The sequence below is a fragment of the Vipera ursinii genome, assembly GCF_947247035.1.
Source record: "Vipera ursinii genome assembly, chromosome: 8".
Classification (NCBI taxonomy): Eukaryota; Metazoa; Chordata; class Lepidosauria; order Squamata; family Viperidae; genus Vipera; species Vipera ursinii.
The window spans coordinates 22330676-22351253 of NC_139519.1; the positions used below are offsets into that span (position 1 = coordinate 22330676).

The 20578-nt window shown below is 44.7% G+C and overlaps 1 protein-coding gene across 3 annotated transcripts in view; it reads right to left on the reverse strand.

Moving 5' to 3' along the window:
* Window positions 1-19992, reverse strand: part of GRAMD1B (GRAM domain containing 1B) — a gene marked incomplete at its 5' end in the record, with an annotated part of 100089 nt that extends 80097 nt beyond the window's left edge. For 2 of the 3 annotated variants that reach the window (XM_083368615.1, XM_083368616.1), the window contains 2 exons: window positions 6421-6486; window positions 19607-19992. In XM_083368615.1, coding sequence (XP_083224741.1) covers window positions 6421-6486; window positions 19607-19992 — 452 coding nt within the window. Of the gene's footprint in view, window positions 1-6420; window positions 6487-10552; window positions 10866-19606 lie in introns of those variants that run through there. The other variant, XM_083368614.1, reaches the window with a different exon arrangement.
* Between the last annotated feature and the right edge of the window lie 586 nt (window positions 19993-20578).

Below are 20578 nucleotides of genomic sequence, written 5' to 3' on the forward strand. Positions count from 1 at the left end.
AATTACAACAGCACTGAAAAAAGTCACTTATGGCTAATTTTTACACTTACGGACGGAGTGGCAGCCCCGTGGTCACTTGATCAAACTCCAGCCACTTGGCAACTGACTCGTATTTATGACAGTTGCAGTGTCCCGGGGTCCCGTGATCCCCTTTTGCGGTCTTCTGACAAGCAACGGGGATGGGGAAGCCGGATTCGTTGAACAATTGTGTTACTAACTTAACAGCTGCAATGATCCACCTAACCACCGGAGCAAGAAAAATGGGGGGAAACTCACTTTGAAAAATTGCCCAGGACAAGCTCGTCCAACAGACCATTTTTCAAATCCAATGGATTGTGGGACCGCCTTCTTTGAACCTAGGCCTGTCTCTCGTGGCACGTCACCACCCCCCATCCCCCCTCTGCAAAAATGGGGCCAACAACTTGCCTCCAGAAGTTGTGATTGCTCCGAGACTGGAAATTTTTAAGAAGAGATTGGATGCCCATAGGGTTTCCTGCCTGATGAGCAGGGGGTTGGACTAGAAGACCTTCAGGGTCCCTTCCAACTCTGCTATGCTGCTGTTCTGATTGCATTTCCTTTACCGTTTGGTGCATCTCCTCACTAAACTGAAGCAATCATTTGGGGGTCACACTGTGGTTTTTACAAGTCATCTTGACACCGAAAGTTGATTCATGCTTACGCTGAAGGTATAATTAGCCCAGGAAATCTCATCAAGGGCATTCACCTTTTCTATATCACGTCTTTCACCACCAATCTCTTTCTTCTTCCTCACACCGTGCTTGTTTTTACTGAACAGAAACAAACCTTCGCCTTTCAGCAGTGCCGGTGTGGGGAAACTCGTTCTTCTTATGTGGATGTGACTATTATTTGTAGAAATGTTGGGGAAACCTTTATACTCAGTTGCTACTTATCAAAATAATAAGAATTGTATTAATTCAAGGTTGGCAAAGAGAATCTTACTGGAAGAAGAGAAAATCAAGCAAAGCTACTATGCGGAGGGTAGATTATAGAAACTAATGGCTAGTGATTGTTTTGCGAACATAAACCCAGAACAACACGCTGTTTACCAAAGATTAAGGCGATTATGTTAAACAAATTAATATGAGGTTTCCCTTTCATCTTTTCACTCCTCTGCCCGCATCTTCTGCCTTGGAAGAGTTTTGACACTCAGGTCGAAACAATCACCTACAGGTTGTCCTCAACCTAGGACCACGACTGACCCCAACATTTCTGTTGCTCAGCGAGATGGTTGCTAAGTGAGTTTGGCCCCATTTTACGACTTTTCTTGCCGCAGTTATTAAATGAATCACTGCAGTTGTTAAGTTAGTAACCCAGTTGTGAAGTGCCTCTGGCTTCTCCATGGACTTTGCTTGTCAGAACGCCACAAAAGGGGATCTTACACACACACACACACACACACACAGGGGATGTTGCGACCGTCATAAGTGTGAACCACTTGCCAAACATCTGGATTTTGATCACATGACCGCAGGGATGCTGCAGCGGTTGTAAGTGTGAAAAAGGGTCCTAAGTTACTTTTTTTTCCCCAGTGACATTGTAGCTTTGAACAGCCACAAAGGGAACTGTGGAAAGCTTATTCATAACAAGAGTTGTGGATGCTAGCAAACACTCATATAACAATCACCCACATCATATAAAAGGTGGTTTAGTCCCCTTCTCCAGGCTGAGGGGCATCAACGGGACCGCATACGTGCTCCCTTAGCACCTACTCAGAGCAAAGTCAATTCTGAAGCCCACGTAACCAAAGTAGGCTTGGAGGGACACTAGAGAGGTCAACCATACCCCGCAATCAAAAAAACCCCAAAACCTTTCAGAGAAATGCTCATTAAGATATGGATTCCTGCCTCGGGCAGGGGGATGGACTAGGAGACCTCTAAGGTCCCTTCCAACCCTAGGATTAGGATGAGCCTACTTCCAATTATGGCATCCACCACCAGAGCTTGTAAAGACAGCTCTTATTTTACCTGGCTTCAAAAAGGATGAAGCAAATTGACTAGAGCAGGGGTCTGCAACCTTGACAACAACTTTAAGACTTGTGGACTTCAGCAGAGCTGGCTGAGGAATTCTGGGAGCTGAAGTCCACAAGTCTTAAAGTTGCCAAGGTTGCAGACCCCTGGACTAGAGAGCGTGTGCATCAACAGGTATTATTAAGACAGCTATTGGAATCTTCACTCAGAAGCAGAATCCCTCTGAATTAATAGCAGACAGGGAGGTATAACTGCATTGGTTGATCTATTTGTTTCCCCAAAGCAACTGGGACAGGATCCCACCAAGCTGCTCTGCCCGTCTCACGTGTGCATCCCCAGCTGAGACAGCCCTGCAGTCAAAGGATATGGGTGTTGTTTTTTTCCCCTCCAGCATCCAGATGTACTTACATAAGCCTGAGAAAAGAGAGCTTTTTTCTCAAGGAAGCTACTCGGAGATGGCAAGTCTGCTTTGTACCTAAGTTGGAGGAGAGCTTCTTAGGTTGAAGGTTCTGGACCATGACTACGCTTGGCAGGCCACTGGAAGGTAACGACCCATCGATAGCTTCTCCACGGTTCTCCGTGGTCTAGTTCTGAAGGAAAACCTGTTTCAGAGTCCAGGCCATCGAAACAGGTCCCAAAAAGGCAATGTGTGAATCGGACCCTTGGTGCAGGTGCCTTCTCTTCTCCGTCAAGATTAGTCCGTTGATTGCATTAGGTTCCAAGTCTGCAAAAGAAAGAGCTCCTGGCTGGCACAATCTTCGGCAGATTCCTCAAACAGCCTCCTTATTAGAAGACTTCCCCAGCCTTTCTCCCACTCCGGAGGGCTAAAACAAAAAAAAAAAATCTTGGCTGGATATTTTGATCGCTTCTAATTTCTTCTTTTTTGGGAACCCTGGTGCAGTCTTGGCTAATGCTCAGTCCTCTGCCTGTGTGTGTGGGTCTTGAGGTGGACAGGTCTTCTCTGTCCCAGTTCTCAAGAAGGAAACCAACCCTGCCTGCACAGCTCCACCTGGGCACGACGTCAGCTGCCGTGTGCTACAAGGAAGGTTGAGCCTTGGCTCCTTAAATCCCAAAGCAGCACCTGAAAACAAAGATTCCCCCAAGGAGCCCAAAGCTTGCTCCCTCCTGCCATCGTCAGCAAATAAGCGGGTGGGAGAAGCACCTGATCAACCGAAGCAGGTGGCACAAGAGAACATTGGGGCTCTATGCAGGGCCTGCAAATACATGTACAAACACAACGATTTAGCCTCCAGGAACAAAAGGTTCTGAGAGAAGAGCTTGTGGGCAGGACTGGATTTTAACAGAATAGCCAAGTCGGAAAGGACCTTGGAGGTCTTCTAGTCCGACCCCCTGCTCAAGCAGAAGACTCCATACCATTCCGGACAAACGGTTGTCCAATCTCTTCTTGAAAACCTCCAGTGATGGAGCATTCACAACTTCCGGAGGCAAGTTGTTCCACTGGTTAATTGTCCTCACTGTCAGGAAATTTCTCCTTAATTCTAGGTTGGTTCTCTCCTTGATTAGTTTCCATCCACTGGATTTTGAGTCTTTGGAGCCCTCTTCTGACTAAAGAAGGTGGAAGACCAGCAACGGATTTGGCCCTTTTTGACAACATGCCTAGGACTTTGTGACCCTCACTTTTCCAGAGCCAGGGTCCCTATCAAAGATGTGACACAATGTGCATCCAAAGGATGGGTTCCTCTTACCTCAAAATCTGTTCCATTCCTTCCTCCGGCTGCTATAAAAATCCTTAGAACGTCTCAGTTTGCCTTTCCTTTCTAACACAGATGGGTGGCTCCCCCGGAAAAGGACACACAAGAAAATTGATAGCTGAAGGTTTTTGGCAGCCCTAAAACTTATTCTTGCGCGCTCTTAAACCATTCCTTCTTCAATCAAAGGCACAACTTTATGTATACACGATGCAAGAACTTTCAAAGCAAGGGTCCAATCTAGATAACTATATTCAATCTCATACACACACACAAAAAATCAATCCAGTCCTGTAGACCCCGGGCTGTGGAGTCATCTCATGATCATCCATGGCTAAGAGCAGACTGGAACTAAGGACTTCTTGGTCTTGATCAAGCACCAGGTTTCTTCTCCTGGGCACCCTCACAGGAAAACAAGGGGTTGGTTTGGCTAAAAGTTCCTTTGAAGTTTTATTTCAGGGAGGTAGGGAGGGAGGGAAGAAGGAAGGAAGGAAGGAAGGAAGGAAGGAAGGAAGGAAGGAAGGAAGGAAGGAAGGAAGGAAGGAAGGAAGGAAGGAGGGAGGGAGGGAGGGAGGAAGGGGGAGGGGAGGGGATGGGAGGGGAGGGGAGGGGAGGGATTTAAACTTGGTCTTTTCAGAGCAGAGAATGGTTTATCTGCTTTGTTGCCTATTATTTCCTCCAGGGTAACAATTTCTACAGGGCCATGGATAATTGGAGGAAAACATATGGAAGAAAAGACTCAGTGTCTGAATAGTGATTCTCAGCAGCCTGGCTCTCCCTTGGGTTATTAATTGGCCCTCAGAGGGACTTGTTGTTCTCTTTAGACCAAGGAACATTTCTTTCCAGCTTTTACGACCACTGGTGCAGTTATCATGACAAAGACAACAAAGCAGGAATGGGTCGCAGCCAAGACAGAAGAAAGAAAGTAGGGAGTTGGTTATAAAAGACTCTTGACCAATATCAAGAGTCCCGTTTTTGAATCCATGGCTGGTTTTCAGAAGTAAATGAGTGTGAAAGCTTCACACCCACTTTAGCGTTAGGCCAAGTCCAGTCATCCAATATGGCTTTCAAGCCATACCAAGAAACAACCTTCAAATTCTTCAGTCAAAATTAATTTTAAAAATGAAGTCATTAAATAGCACTGATGATGTATGTCCAGTACAGCCAGTAGAAGCCCTTGCTATAAGTAGACTGCAAGGTAGCTAATTATGGAATTTAATGCAAAGAAGGGCCTGAACATTTAGCAAGGCATCAAATATCAGGAATTAAAATGCAATGCAAGACACGGAATTGGTCCTAAAAGGCCAGAGGTCGAGAAGCAGTCCATAAAGGAAAGGCTAGGAAGGAAAAAATGGAGAAAAAACAAAGGACTTTGTTTGACTTCCATATGGAAGTCAAGTGCTTCACAGCCAACTGAGGGATGATGAGGTTCACCCACTTAACAAAATAAGAGTTGGAAGGGACTTTGGAGGACTTCTAGTCCAACCCTCTGCTCAAGTAGGAGACCCTATACTATTGCAGACAAATGGTTGTCCAATCTCGTCTTAAAAATCTCCAATGATGGAGCACCCACAACCCACAATGAAGCAGTTCCACTGGTTCATTGTTCTCACTGTCGGGAAATTTCTTCTCTGTTCTAGGTTACTTCTCTCCTTGATTCATTTCCATCCATTGCATAATAATAATAATAATAATAATAATAATAAGAAGAAGAAGAAGAAGAAGAAGAAGAAGAAGAAGAAGAAGAAGAAGAAGAAGAAGAAGAAGAAGAAGAAGAAGAAGAAGAAGAAGAAGAAGAAGAAGTTGGAAGGGAACTTGGAGGTCATCTAGTCCAACCCCCTGCTCAGGCAGGAAACCCTATAGCCTTTCAGAGCAATGGCTGTCCAGTCTCTTCTTAAAAACCTCCAGTGTTGGAGCATTCACCGCTTCTGGAGGCAGGTTGTTCCACTGGTTAGTTGTTCTAACTGTCAGGAAGTTTCTCCTTAGTTCCAGGTTGCTTCTCTGAAAGGTTTTACAAAATTTTTAATAATAACCCCCCTCCCCATCAACCCTCCACCTTTTATGACTTGTGGACTTCAACTCCCAGGCATGCTGGCTGAGGAATTCTGGGAGTTAAAGTTCACCAGTCATAAAAGGGCCAAGTTTGGAGACCCCTGGTCTACGATTAATCTTAATGTTTATCCAGGTTACTGGCAAGGAGGTGTTTTGATCTTTTTCTTTCCTTTTGGGCTTCTGGATCATCTCTTTTGAATATTATGTAGATATTGTTTATCTCTCTGTGCCTGTTGATGTCTGACATTCCCACCAACACTGACAGTAAAAGCCACTTGAATATAAACAGAGAGGAAACCTCCCACCATCCTAGCACTGATGATGTTGCCTAGTTGGATAATGAAACATCTACAAGAAAACCATCAAGCTCAGAGAGTACCACAGGTCAACCCCGAGCTATAAATATTCTCTTCTATTGGTGCACAATTTTTCTCTGTTTATGAAACATTGGATTGCCTTTCATTCATTCAAATCATAATTACAGCTGGGCTGCAAACAGGACTTGCATTCAGATCTCCTTCTCCAGGATTGGAGAGAACATACCAAGACAACACATGTTACCCTCTTTTGGTCTTTTCTGGACCAGGATGGAAAGAATCCCTCATGTGTTTCAGGGTGCCAGGTTGTGAACGGCCACCCCTAATTCAACCCATCAATGAATCTTTACTTACCTGTCATCACGCAGTCGGGGGCTCAGAAACCGAGAAGGGTCATCATCATGACTGCTATGTTGGCTGCTGTAGAAACAAGCAAAATATGAGGCACAAATGGAATGACTCTTAAATGAATAGTAAAGCCATTTGGTTGTACATACAAATGAAAGCTTTTATAAATGGCATGTCCTTCTTCTCTATTTTTGACTCCTTGCCTTCATTATAACAGACCATAAGGAAGAGATTTCCTGAAATCTTACTTGAATTTCTTCTTCTTCCTAAAATACTAATTCTAGATCAGGGGTGTCCAACCTTGACAACTTTAAGACTTGTGGACTTCGACTCCCAGAATTCTGGGAGTTGAAGTTCACAAGTCTTAAAGTTGCCAAGTCTGGACACCTCTGTTTTAGATGAAACAACAGGCTTTCTACGCCTTTATTCATCACAGATGTCTTGTTTTCGAAATATAATATTTCTCACCATACGCTCCTCAGTTTTTACTAGGACCCCAAATACATAACACCCCTTCTCTCTGTCCCATTTTTTTAAAATTCCCAGCCTTCTTTTTAACTACACCCAGAGTCATTTGAGAGTGAGGCAGCCTTCCAAATCTAATAAAACGGGTATAAATAAATAAACACAACACCACTGAAGCAAGGAAATGATGGGAAACAGGTCTATAAAAATGATAATCAGAAACTACTATCCTTCAAGCCACACTGCAACACCTTTCTAGGGCTTAAAATATCACCAAAGTAAAATTCTTCAGATTGAATTTCTATTCCGAACGGGAAGCTGCAGTCCTAGAGAGAGTGTATCTGGTTTCTCACATAATCCTGAAGATTAGCCTTTCTCACCAATTACCAGAATGATAGCACAAGCTGGCATCGAAATCATCTTATCAATAAATAAATAACTCCCCCCCCCTTTGATGGGTGCTTCCAGTCTTCCCAATTTAGCCTTTCATAATGTTGTATTATTATTTTTTAATCAGCATCAAAATCAGACAACTCAAGAATTCACATCTGCATTTTCTCCACCGCAGGGATAAGGAAGGATGGAGAGGGGGAGGAGGGGAGAAGAGATTCTAGCGATTGCGACTACAATTCCCAGGAGCTCAACTCGGCTCGGCTGGAGGAATGCTGGGAGCTGTAGTTCAACCGCATCTGAAAGGCCACAATTTCACTGCTCCAGAGCTAAGTCAAGCCATCCTTCCATCAGCACGCTCTGATTTCCCGGACTTCAAAACAGCACCAACGATAGAACAGTAGTGCCGATAAACAGATATGTGATGTCCCACTTAATAGCCTAAACACTCATTTATCACGTATTGCGAATTTCTTACTACAGAACCACAAGCGTTTCTAAAAAGTATACAACTGTCAGTCCATGATGCTGTATCTAACTCCAGGGGTTTTTTGGGGGGGGCTTTTTTTAAACCTTTCCTGGACTCCCCAAAGCCCAGGGGGAAATGCAATGAGACTTATATTATTGATTATTGAGTCTTGATATGAGAACCTGAGGAATTAATTGCAATGCCATGCCACTGGCTGAATGAAAACTGAGCCGGATAGAAAATCTGGTGGGGAAATTGCTTCCTCTGTCCACGAGATGTCACAGTTTCCTTTTGCAGCTGCAAATATACCTAATGGCTCTTAAAAAGGACATATGAGGCCAATGGCTTGCTATCTGAAGCTCCCTGCTGTCATTATCGCACAATTAGTGGGGACTCTGTTGCTCTGGAATCCACGCTTGTGGGCTGTTTTCGATGGGTTGGCCAGTGCTTTTTATAGAGATGTCTTGGGACGGGCAAGAAACTGCTCTGATTTGAGATTCTCTTCTTTCAAGCCAGAGAGGCTTGCTTCTTCTGTTTTATCCCTTTGTTTTAACAGTTAATTCACACTGACACCCCCCCCCCACACACACACACACACAACCCTACAACAAAAGGACTTTTTTGCCGGTGCATCACTGGAGGAAGTCCGATGCATTTCAATAATGATTTTAGGCAGCTGGAGAAATTTGGAAACAGGATCTTCTATCAACCGCTTCGCATTTTTGGGGCAGGAATTAATGGAGCTTCTAGCTTCGGTGTCGCCTATTTTCACATGCCAGCTTCCAGACAGAAGCAATGAAGAGAGTGAAACTCTGATATTCCTCTCCAGGCTCCACTTTCCATCACAGACAAGAAGCTGGTCTTCAGTAAAGTTTTGTTTTGTTTTGTTGTTGTTGTTCGTTGCAAAATCATATCCGACCTCTCACGACCCCATGGACAACGTTCCTCCAGGCCTTCCTGTCCTCTACCATCTTCTGGAGTCCATCTAAGGTCACACCTACTGCTTCAGTGACTCCATCCAGCCACCTCATTCTCTGTCGTCCCCTTCTTCTCTTGCCCTCAACCTTTCCCAGCATTAGGCTCTTCTCCAGTGAGTCCTTCCTTCTCATTAGGTGGCCAAAGTATTTGAGTTTTAACTTCAGGATCTGGCCTTCTAAAGAGCAGTCAGGGTTGATCTCCTCTCGGACTGACCGGTTTGATCGCCTTGCAGTCCAAGGGACTCGCAGGAGTCTTCTCCAGCACCATAGTTCAAAGGCCTCCATTCTTTTGGCTCTCAGCCTTTCTTATGGTCTGTTTTGTTTTAGCCTTCTGCAAATAAAGCAGATGTAATCTTGGACCCACTTTCACACACTTTGGCCTTGCCTACCTTCAAAAAAGCAAAGGTTGCTTTAGGAGGCATCGTAGAGTGGGAAGCACACACTGGCAAGAATTGTTTTTTGTTGGAATATGCTCCGCAGTGCATCAAAAAGCAGATTTTTTTTTTTTAAAAAATGCTTATTCTTGATCTGCTTCCGTGTTTCCAGTTCGCTGCCTCAATCAATTATCCTGTTCAGATTTCCTGTCCCACTTCACCTTCTGGATAAAAATAGTGGAGAAAAGGGCTAACTTTCAACAAGAGCTGCTTGCAATCTTTTCATGCATCGCTTTTTCTTTTTTTCTTTTTTTTTCCTTTTCAGATGCAAAATTTCTTTCACCGGCTTCAGACAAAGAGAGGTTAAAAACACCGGGCACCTGATCTTCCTGTTTGCACACACAGGTGACTCTTGACTTACAACAGTTCATTTAGTGATTTGAGTCCGGATGTTCTGTTGCTAAGCGAGACAGTGGTTAAATCGAATTTTGCCCCATTTTACGACCTTTCTCACCGCAGCTGTTAAGTGAATCGCTGCCGTTGTAAAGTTTGTAACACGGCTGTTCAACGAATCTGGCTTCCCCGTGGACTTTGCTTGGCAGAAGGTCCCAAAGAGACAGACCACACGATCCCGGGACACTGCCACCGTCATAAATATGAAACCAGTTGCCAAGCATCTGAATTTTGATCATGTGACCGTGAGGATGCTCCATTGGTTGAAAGTGTGAAAAACGGTTGTAAGCAGTGGTGGGATTCAGCCAGTTCGTACCGGTTCAATAGAACCGGTAGCTAAATTTTGTTGAGTTTGGAGAACCGGCTGAACGCAGGCTGCTCCCGGAAGTCCATTCTAGGTTTCAGAGGCCTGGAGGACGCCTTCCAGGCCTAGAATGGCCTGCTGGAAGTGCATGGATGCCACTTCTGGAAGTCCATTCTAGGCCTCAGAGGTCCAGTCTTGCATTCACACAGAGAACCGGTTGTTCAGGTATTTGAATCCTACCACTTTTTTCAGAGCTGTTGTAACTTCAAATGGTCGCTCTTATAAATTACTCTTATAAATCCAGGAGTACCTGTGCATTAACTGTATTGTATATTTTGCAGCTAGCCCAAGATAATGCCTCTGCACTCAACGCAGCCCAGGCAAACCAAAGATTGAACACCCATGTTTCAGACCAATGTTTCTCAACCTCGACCAATTTACGATGTATTAACTTCAACTCCCAGAATTCCCCACCCTGCATTGCTTTAAAGTTTAAACCAGACATGTCAAACTCGTGACGTCGGGCGACGTATCGGGACTGTTTTGCCATTGCTGGCAATGGGTGGGTGTGGTTTCCGCGTGACACGCCCGGCCCGCGGGCTGGCAGTTGGACACCCTTGGTTTAAACCATTGCACAGTTCCTGCCTCCTGGCTTCCACTGGTCTGATAGTACAAGCACGCAAGAGCTGCTTCACCCAACCGACAGTGACATTACATGACACACAGGGAAAAATCTGCAGTCTTCTCTTCTGCATCTCAAAACAGAACCGGCATTTATTTATTTATTTTTTGCACTAAAGAGATCACAAAGGATTCTTACCTCATTGATCAAATCCCAGCAGATTCAACGTCACGCGAGAACTTAGAATCCGACGCAGACCTAGCAGAGGCTGAATTCTTCCCCAATAATCTGTGATTCCTCCTCTAAGTCAATCTCAGCTTAGTGGCCAGGTTTACACGTTCTGCTCCTTGGCTCACCACTCAATAGTAGCTCGTGTTGTGCACATGACTGTAAGGAGCTGCAGTTGCAGAAATGCCACAGTAAAAATTAACCAACTCAATTTAACGATTAAACCTTCCAGACAGACCTTCCTTGGTCAGTCTTGGCTTCCTCTTGGATTGATGATGAACAGGCACAGTTCAAAAGTCATTCAGGTTCAAAGGTCATTCAGGTGACTGGACAAAATACTACTGAATAGGTATGGAGACTGACCTGTTCTTCCCCCACCCTCCGCAGGATTACCTTTCTGGAAGTCTTGTTAAGATATTTAAAGCCATTTTTATCCTAAAGCCTTCCTTATCATAAAGAAGTGGTGACCTTTGCCTTGTCTCTCAGTTCAAACAACCCAGGCTCCCAGAGCATCGTTGATCTGCAGGGATTTTCTCCAGCCACCATCTCTTACTCGAGAAAACTAATAGCAATAGCACTTAGACTTATATACCACTTCACAGTGCCTTACAGCCCTCTCTAAGTGGTTTACAGAGTCAGCCTATTGCCTCCAACCATCTGGGTCCTCATTTTACCGACCTCAGAAGGATGGAAGGCTGAGTCAACCTTGAGCCAGTCAGGATTGAACTGTTGGCAGTGGGCAGAGTCAGTCTGCAATACTGAATTCCAAACACTGCACCACCACAGAAGGAAGGAAGGAAGGAAGGAAGGAAGGAAGGAAGGAAGGAAGGAAGGAAGGAAGGAAGGAAGGAAGGAAGGAAGGAAGGAAAGAAGGGAGGGAGGGAGGGAAGGAGGGAGGGAGGAAGGAAGGAAGGAGGGAGGGAGGGAGGGAGGGAGGGAGGGAGGGAGGAAAAGCAACAGCACTTAGACTAATATACCGCTTCACAGTGTTTTACAGCCCTCTCTAAGTGATTTACAGAGTCAGAAGGACAGAAGGCTGAGTCAACCTTGAGCCGGTGAGACTCGAACTGCCAAACAGCTGGCACCCGGCAGTCAGCAGAAGTAGCCTGCAATACTCCATTCTAACCACTGAGCCACCACGGCTCTTAATGTCCCAGTATTCACCCGATAGAAACAAAATTACATCAGCATGTTTTGGTGTAACAATGTCTTGTCTGACTTAGGCATATGTGGTGTAGTGTAACTGATACATCATCGCCTACAAGCCAAACAGATGAGCCCATTCTGTAGGAGAGAACAGGCAGAGCCTGGAGGTGGCGTCACGAGAGCAATCAGTCTGGAATCCTTGGGTTTCCACAAGTGATCTAAGTCCAGCCTGTCTTGAATTTTGTTACTTCTTATCCAGCACCAATTTAGTGCTGGCTGTTAGTGGACTACATTCTTTTGCATAGGTATGAGCTTATGCAACTTAACTGGAACTTAACGTGTGGTCCTGATTCTTCGCACCTGACACATTCATCCCACTAAGCCAAACCCAGAAAAATTAAACCAAGGGAATACTATGGCTGAAATAATATCCTTTTCAGTATGTTACAAGTACTATTACTATATTTGAGAAAGCAGAAGTTCATGAAATACAAAGCTCCTGCTTTTCCTTTCCCATCCCCATCCATTAAAAAAAAAGAAGAAGAAGCAGCAGCAGCATCCTTATGGCCGTGTCAACTCTCATCATGATGCTTTTTTGGAAATGTGGTTCCTAAAACGTGACTAGAATGAGAAAACTGTAAAGTGTCTCCTGTCTAGCTTGAAAGATGTTTAGGCCATAAGATTTTATTGGCAGTAGAAAGCTCTGAAAGGCCAATTCTTTTCAACCACAATCATTCCTGATTTTTGCATATTTTAAGAATGCATGACTTTCTGGTAGAGTCATTTCTCCCTAGTGGAATATATACTGTATATAAAGACACTTATATATTATTTATTTTCTCTACATTCTAGTTCTACCTTCCGGAGGGTATATAGCAGTAGAGAGCCAAGAGAACAACAAAGTGGGGAGATAATTAGCCCCACCAAGCACCAGAAAGAGCCGGTTTTGTAGGGCAATTCAATTACAGATGCATGAAATGTTATCCGCGTGAGATGAGAAATTATGCTCATATTCTACAGAAGCTTTTTGAGACTGCAAATATGTGTATAATGCTATTGTGTGAATGTGCTATAAGATTTTTTTTCCCCTTGGGCCCAGCTGACTTGATGGCATGTGGGTAAAAAAACCAAATGGGTGCTTTGTATTAAATGCTCCTAATAGACTACTGGAGAAAATGTGTTTCTCTTTGTTAGACCATTTTTTTTTAAAAAAAGTTAATATTAGTCTTTCAGATTGATGCAGCCAGAGCCAAATATACAAAATACACCTCGTAGATGACACACTCACATTCCCACTTGAGTTTATTTATTTTTTCCAGTTTCAGGTTTAAAAAAGAGGTTTATGATGGAGTTGGTAAGTTGCAACCCAGAGAGAACTGGTATTCTGTATTTCTTTGGGGGAGTAATCAATCAGTAATAATGAAAGAGAGAAGTAACCTAGAACGAAGGAGAAATATCCTGACAGTCAGAATAATTAAGCAGTGGAACAAACTGCCTCCAGAAGTATTATTCTGTTATCCCAGATCAATTAATCAGTGGAATGGCTTCCCTCCAGAAGTTGCGGGTGCTCCATCCCTGGAGATTTTTGAGAAGACATTGGACAGCCACTTGTCTGGAATGGTATAGGGCAGGGGTAGGCAACCTCGGTTCTTTTATGACTCATGGACTTCAACTCCCAGAATTCCTGAGCCAGCATGGCTGGCTCAGGAATTCTGGGAGTTGAAGTCCATGAGTCATAAAAGAGCCGAGGTTGCCTACCCCTGGTATAGGGTCTCCTGCTTGAGCAGGCGGTTGGACTAGAAGACCTCCATGGTCCCTTCCAACTCTGTCATTCTGTTACCCCAGATCAATTAATCAGTGGAATGGCTTCCCTCCAGATGTTGTGGGTGCTCCGTCCCTGGAGGTTTTCGAGAAGAGACTGGACGACCACCTTGTCTGGAATGGTATATAGGGCAGGGGTCTTCAAACTTGGCCCTTTTATGATTTGTGGACTTCAACTCTCAGAATTCTTCAGCCAGGCACACTGGCTGAGGAATTCTGGGAGTTGAAGTCCACGAGTCATAAAAGGGCCAAGTTTGAAGACCCAGGGTCTCCTGCTTGAGGAGGGGGTTGGACTAGAAGACCTCCAAGGTCCCTTCCAGCTCTGTTATTCTCTTCTGTTACATAATAAACAGAAGGGCTTATCTAAAGGAACATCTTTCTAGGTTACACGTAGGATATGTAGGATACGATGTGAACCACTCTCACCCAGATGTTAGGCACAGTGACCTTCTTCCCCTTCAAATTAGCTCCCCCTCCCTGTATGACTGGAATAAGCCATTCTCTCTCTTTTCCACTGCAAGTTAATTAACAACTCAACACTGAACCCTCCGAATTGTTCCGATTGTGAAATTCTGAAAACGTAGCATGCAGACTCCAGCCCTCGGCTTCCTTTCATTAGCAGCTAGCGGTTGGCGATGCTCTCTGAAAATAAGAAACAACAAGATGTGCTGTATTGTACAAGACTATGGGACAGAACGCTGAAATGTCCTCTGGTTCTTTTTTTGTTCTGGTTTTTTTTTAACTCTCTTGATCTCTTCCCTGAGGTCTTGTCAATTATCCTTGTGAGAAGTTGTCTTTTGTTCGGTACCAGCAGCAGGGAAAGAATAGGATCCCTGCGAGGTAAATTTAAATTTTAAATCTTTAATCTACTGAAGAAATACAGCATCGTGAACTTCCTTTTCCTTCTAAGCTTGAAAATAAACGCCCCTGCAAAGGTGTTCGAATTTCGCAACGCACCACAATGGCTTTTGATTGCGGCTCCGGCAATGGCTCCTGGGAAGAGGTTTCGCGCAGGTGATCATGTGTACTTATTAACTCCCTTTGAATTAATTAAGTCTGCCTTGCAAATTCCCAGTGCCCGGGATCACTCTTATCAAACAAGCATTTCTTTCTGAACAGGGAAATGTCAACGTGCGTCAACTAACATGCGCTGCTGATGCTGAGGAACATCTTATTCGTGAAAAACTTTTAAGACTTGACCCTCCAACTTAGATCACGGCTTCCAGAAACTTATAAGGTGAATATCTCAAGGGAGGAAACACAATCAAAGAGGGAGGAGTAGGCTTAGTCCTCATTTCCTGTGGAGCTAAACGGATCAAGAACAAAATCGTCCCTTCACCTCTTCCCAGTCCAGAAACTGATATTATAATGTAGGTGGTCCTCACCTTATGACTTCAGCTGAACCCAAAATTTCTGTGGCTAAGCAGGACAGTTGCTAAGTCGACTTTTGCCCCATTTTACAACCTTTCTGGCCACAGTTGTTAAGTGAACCACTGTAGCTGTTAAGTGAATAACACGGCTGTTAAGTGGATCTGGCTTCCCCCGTTGATTTTGCACGTCATAAGATTGCGAAAGTGATCACATGATTCGCAGGGACCCTGCCACAGTCATCAATATGAGCCAATTGCCGAGCATCTGAATTTTGATCATGTGACCGTGGAGATGTGGCAAAGGTCGTAAGTGTGAAAAACGGTCTTAAGTCACTTCTTTCAGTGCTGTCGTAACTTTGAACTGTCACTAAATGAACTGGTGTAAGTCGAGGACTACCTGTATATGGTCTCCTAGCTTGAGCCGGGTGTTGGACTAGAAGACCTCTGAGGTCCCACCCAGCCTTAGGATGGTATGTTCTAGCTTCTCTAAATCATGGAGATAGCTTATTTTGGCACCTGTCATCAGAAGAAATCAGCAGGAGAAATCAAAATCCAGAGGGAAGAATGGACAAGGCCTGTTCCTTGAATCTATCAGAGGTTCAAATCTTCATAGTTGCAGAATAATATATTCTTAGCAAAGGGCAAAAAGAAAAAGAAAAAGAAAGAAAGAAGAAAGAAAGAAAGAAAGAAAGAAAGAAAGAAAGAAAGAAAGAAAGAAAGAAAGAAAGAAAGAAAGAAAGAGAGAGAGAGAGAGAGGGAGGGAGGAAGGAAAGAAGGAAGGAAAGAAAGAAAGAAAGAAAGAAAGAAAGAAAGAAAGAGAGAGAGAGAGAGAGAGAGAGAGAGGAAGGAAGGAAGGAAGGAAGGAAGGAAGGAAGGAAGGAAGGAAGGAAGGAAGGAAGGAAGGAAGGAAGGAAAGAAAGAAAGAAAGAAAGAAAGAAAGAAAGAAAGAAAGAAAGAAAGAAGAAAGAACTAGCCAACTATTTCTTTGAGATCTCAAAACAAAAAGATGTTTTGAAAATGATTGCATCATCTTTGTTTAATTGCTTATGTTGGGGAGAGAAAAAAAATGAAGACTACTCCAGTCCCTACTGGTTTCACACCGGTATAACGTGCCACTAAACACACGAAGCCTTGAAGTTGTTTGTTTGAATTTGGCTGAGTATTTTGGATAAACGCAGCCAATAAACCATGGCAAAACAAATTGTAGCTGAGGACTAAGAGGGGATGTAACTGATTGGAAGAGTTGGGATTTTTTTTTTAAAAAAAAAAGGAAGAAAATTCAACTTGATTCCTTTTCAGCAGTAATTAATTTCTTGTCTCAAGGCTGCATGCCTGCAGAGTGCTAAAAGAAACATATTTTATTTTCAGAAGTGCAAAAGTAAACAGGGTGTCAGCAAACTACTCTGCTTGCCCTCCCCCAACATACACACACACACACACACACACACACACACAATTCTATACACCTCGATCCAGAGCTGCTGAAGGCCACAAGAATCTATCTATGGCTAGCCAACGAAACTAAGAAATATCATGATAGTTGTTCCATTCTGTTCTGCTTCAGGGGAACACAGTTTAGAACAGTGTTTCTCAATCTTAGCACCTTTAGGATATGTGAACTTCAACTCCCAGGATTCTGGCTGGGGAATTCTGCCAGCTGAAGTCCGCCTATCTTAAAGCTGAGAAATACTGGTTTAGCTGTCTCATGCCTCGGAGGTCTAAAACAGCTTTCTCCAAATTGGATGTTCTCTCGGTCTGCAACTCCCACCAATCCGCTACTATTGATATGATTGACTCAAATGTCTTTAATAGATGGCCTTCCAGTCAAACCCATCTAGCTGTGTCTAGAAGGGGGTCAAGCTATTCCCCAAAGCCCCTGAAGGCAGGACAAGAAGCAACGGATGGAAGCTAACCAAGGAGAGAAGCAACCTGGAACTAAGGAAAAACTTCCTGACAGTGAGGACAATTAATCAGTGGAACAACCTGCCTTCAGAATGCTCCAACTTCTTTTTTTAATGCTCCAACTTCTTTCTTAAGAAGAGATTGGACCACCACTTGTCTGAAATGGTATAGGGCCTCCTGCCTGAGCAGGGGGTTGGACTAGAAGACCTCCAAGGTCCCTTCCAATTGCGTCATTCAGTCATTCTGTTAATCTTCAGTTCTTTTTCAGTTCGTGTCATTTCCCTCTCACTGTAGTGATTCATCTGGCTTAGTATGATCAGGGGTGAATGAGTTCTTTTCTCCATCACATCACCTGGGAAGCTGGCAAGCTCAGAAGAATGAACCCAGAAGGAATTTCATGTTAAAAGTCCAACCCGTGTTTTCCAACGCTACAACAGAAGGAATTTGGAAGGGCCCAAGCGACCTTGGTATGCTAATGCTCCCTAATCCATGCCTTCTTGCCTTAGCCTTTTTTCCAAATGCAGTGTCAAAATATAAATCAACCCGGTGGAGAAAGAGGACCCGCAGGCTTGTTGATCAAGAAGAAATTGGTAAGACCGTTGCGCAACACTCTGATACACATGACCGTCTGTGGTCTTATAACTTCTAAAGAGCAGATGATAGACACAGACAGGAGGAAAACAACGTTTGCTTTCAGCTACCGCTCTGGATTTCTTGAAGGCATCGGATAAAGTTCTATTAGACAGAAAGGGCTGGACTAAATCACAAAGGTTTGTTCCAGCAAGATTAATCAGTGGAAGGACTTGCCTCCAGAAGTTGTGGGGAGTTCCACCACTGGAGGTTTTGAAGAAGAGATTGGACAACCATGTGTCTGAAATGGTAAATGGTTTCTTGCTTGAGCAGGGGGTTGGACTAAATGACCTCCAAGGTCCCTTCCAACTCTGTTATTCAAGACACTTCTGGTGCTTTTACAATACCCTTAACGCATAAACTCCTGCCACAAGAACACTTCTAAGCTACTACATTGCTCTCTTGCCCTTTTGATGCTGGATGACACATTACCAGCCTCCCTACCATGTGTTATTTATTGTCACAAGTTGCTGGAGTCCTGAGAGTAGAGAATGATCTCAGGTTTGTTTGTTTTTTTTTTAAAAAAAAAGGATTTTAGCCTGGATGGTTAGAACATAATGAAAAATAAATAACCCAACTGACCCTCAAGCTAAAAAGTCGGACCCAGACAGTCACGGCTGGCTGTCAAGCATGTGACTTGAAAGTCCACCCAAGTAGCGATCTTGACTAGAAAAGCCACGATGGAGGAGGAAGGGGGAGGGGGGGAGGGAGAGGGCAGAGAAAAATACATAAAATTAAGTAAGTTGGATGTCATTAATTGACTACTTAATTAGAATCGATGAGATTTGTTTTGGGTTGTAATGAAGGCTATTAAAGGAGCCTTGGTTAAATATCCTCAGAGCTTTGCCTAATCTTAGCTTCTGTGAAATTGTAATGTTAATTAGAAGGAAGCTAATTAATCAACCAAGCACTTGATTCAATTGAGAATTTCAGGAGAGTCATCCTGAGCTTACCTTCCGGGGCGGGGTGGGTGGGTGGGTGGGGGGAGCCATCCTTCTTGGTCATAATAATGAGACTCGAGTTGTTTAGGCACCGATTTTTTACTTAGTAGACAAGCCACCCAAATTTAAGGATTGCTTGTAATTTTTGGAACAAGGAGTAGCACACTAGACTAAACTGGTCACCATCACTGACCGGCTCTGAATTAGCTGAGAATTTCTTACTGGAATTAGCAATTTCCTGTCCAGATTAAGAAACAGATCAATTCGCCAATATTCTACCTGCCTCTACCTGCTACTGCAGACGTGATCTAGGGATGCATCACCCAGATGCAGTTTATGAACAAACGTAAAAAGTACTCAGACATATTCTACACGTATAGAGACGCTCACCGGCTGTGCTTCAGATACCTTCATCCAGATGTGAGCAAGTCCCTTGTGTGTTTGCCATGTCTTGTTCCAACAAATATTGCTTGTAAGGTAATCCCCTCAGTTCTCCTCTGAAACGTTCTAAAGATCTTAGAAAGCAAGCATCTACAGGCAGTCCTCGACTTACGACCCTTCGTTCAGTGACCGTTCAAAGTTACCACGGCACTGGAAAAAAAATGGGCTTGTGACTGTTTTTCCCAGGTACGACTTCTGCGGTGCCCCCCGCGGTCACGTGATCAAAATTAAGATGCTTGGTGACTGACTCGCATTTATGACCGTTGCTGTGTCCTGGGGTCATGTGACCTTCTGACAAAGCAAAGTCAATGGGGGAAGCCAGATCCGCTCAACAACCGGACTACTGCCGGGATCCATTTAACCATTGAGGCAAGAGAGGCCGTAAAACGGGACAAAACTCATTTAACCACAGACATTTTGGCCTCAGTCGTGTTCGTAAGTCGAGGACTACCTGTACTGGGTGCAAAACGAGGCCAGGGAAACAAGCCACAGAGGCATCAGGTGGCTCTGGATTAGCCAGCAGAGGGCGACAGAGACATGATGGAACATGGGCTACATGGACTATGGGACCTTCGGAGAAAGGTCCCAGTTTCAGCTCCTTGGTCTTGGAGAGTGGAAACCATGAAAGGGATGGAGGGGAGTAAACGGAGGCCACCTACCTGCTCTCACTGCATTCTTTCTTCTCCCTCACATTCAACCACTTCCGAAGGAGGAAGCGCTTGCGCCGGGGAGAGGCACTAGGCGTGGAGCAGTTGGACCAAGGAGTGTCTTCGTCACTGGAGGGCGTAATTTCAATGGAGGGAAGCTGGAGGAACTCTTTAGAGGAGGAGGAGGTGGACATCTCTGGATTATGCTCTTGAGTGTTCCGTACGCGGCGCATCTTGAAACGCCTTCGGCGCAAGGTTGGAGTGGAAGAGCTGGACCAGGCATGGACGTGCTCCACCCTGACCTGTGGCTCCGACACTTGCAGCGATGGCAGCTGAAGTGTCTCCGTCATCTTGGCTGCTGGCATGGAGTCCTCTGTCTCGTCCACCCCTTCCTTCATAAGACCTTCCTTCTTCACCCCTCACTTCTAGGTCTCCAAAGGAGCCGGAGAGCAAAAGCTCACCTTACTCCCTTCTGGCTTGCGATGCTGCTTCCCTCTCCGAGAAGAGATTCCACATTCCTCAGGTGCTCTCATTGAGCTGAAGAAGCCCTCCGGTCCATGGAGAAGGCCAGCTGCACGTTGCGGCTGACTTCCCAGACAAGTTCCTAACTTCCCAGCCAAGGCACAACTCACGCCTGGCTTATACCGGAGCGGGGAACCCTCCCACCCACCCCCGGTTTGTCACCACCAAGGACCAAAATCGGGTTGCCCAGCAGCTGCTTGCCTCTTGCTTCTCCTCCGCGGCGCTCTTTCCTTGCCTGTCTGCAGATGGAGGGCTCCTCTGGAGCTGCGTGGGAAAACTCTCATTGGGGTGCCTTCTGGAGGGACCGAACCGTGGAGGAGCTGTGGGGAGATTGGAAGGAAGGAAAGAAGAAAACAAAGCAGAAAGACAGAGAGCGAGGGAGGGAGGGGAGAGAGGGAGGGAGGGAGGAAGCAGTGATATATGATAAAATCAGCAAAGGGGAAGAAGAGGTGGGAGGGGGAG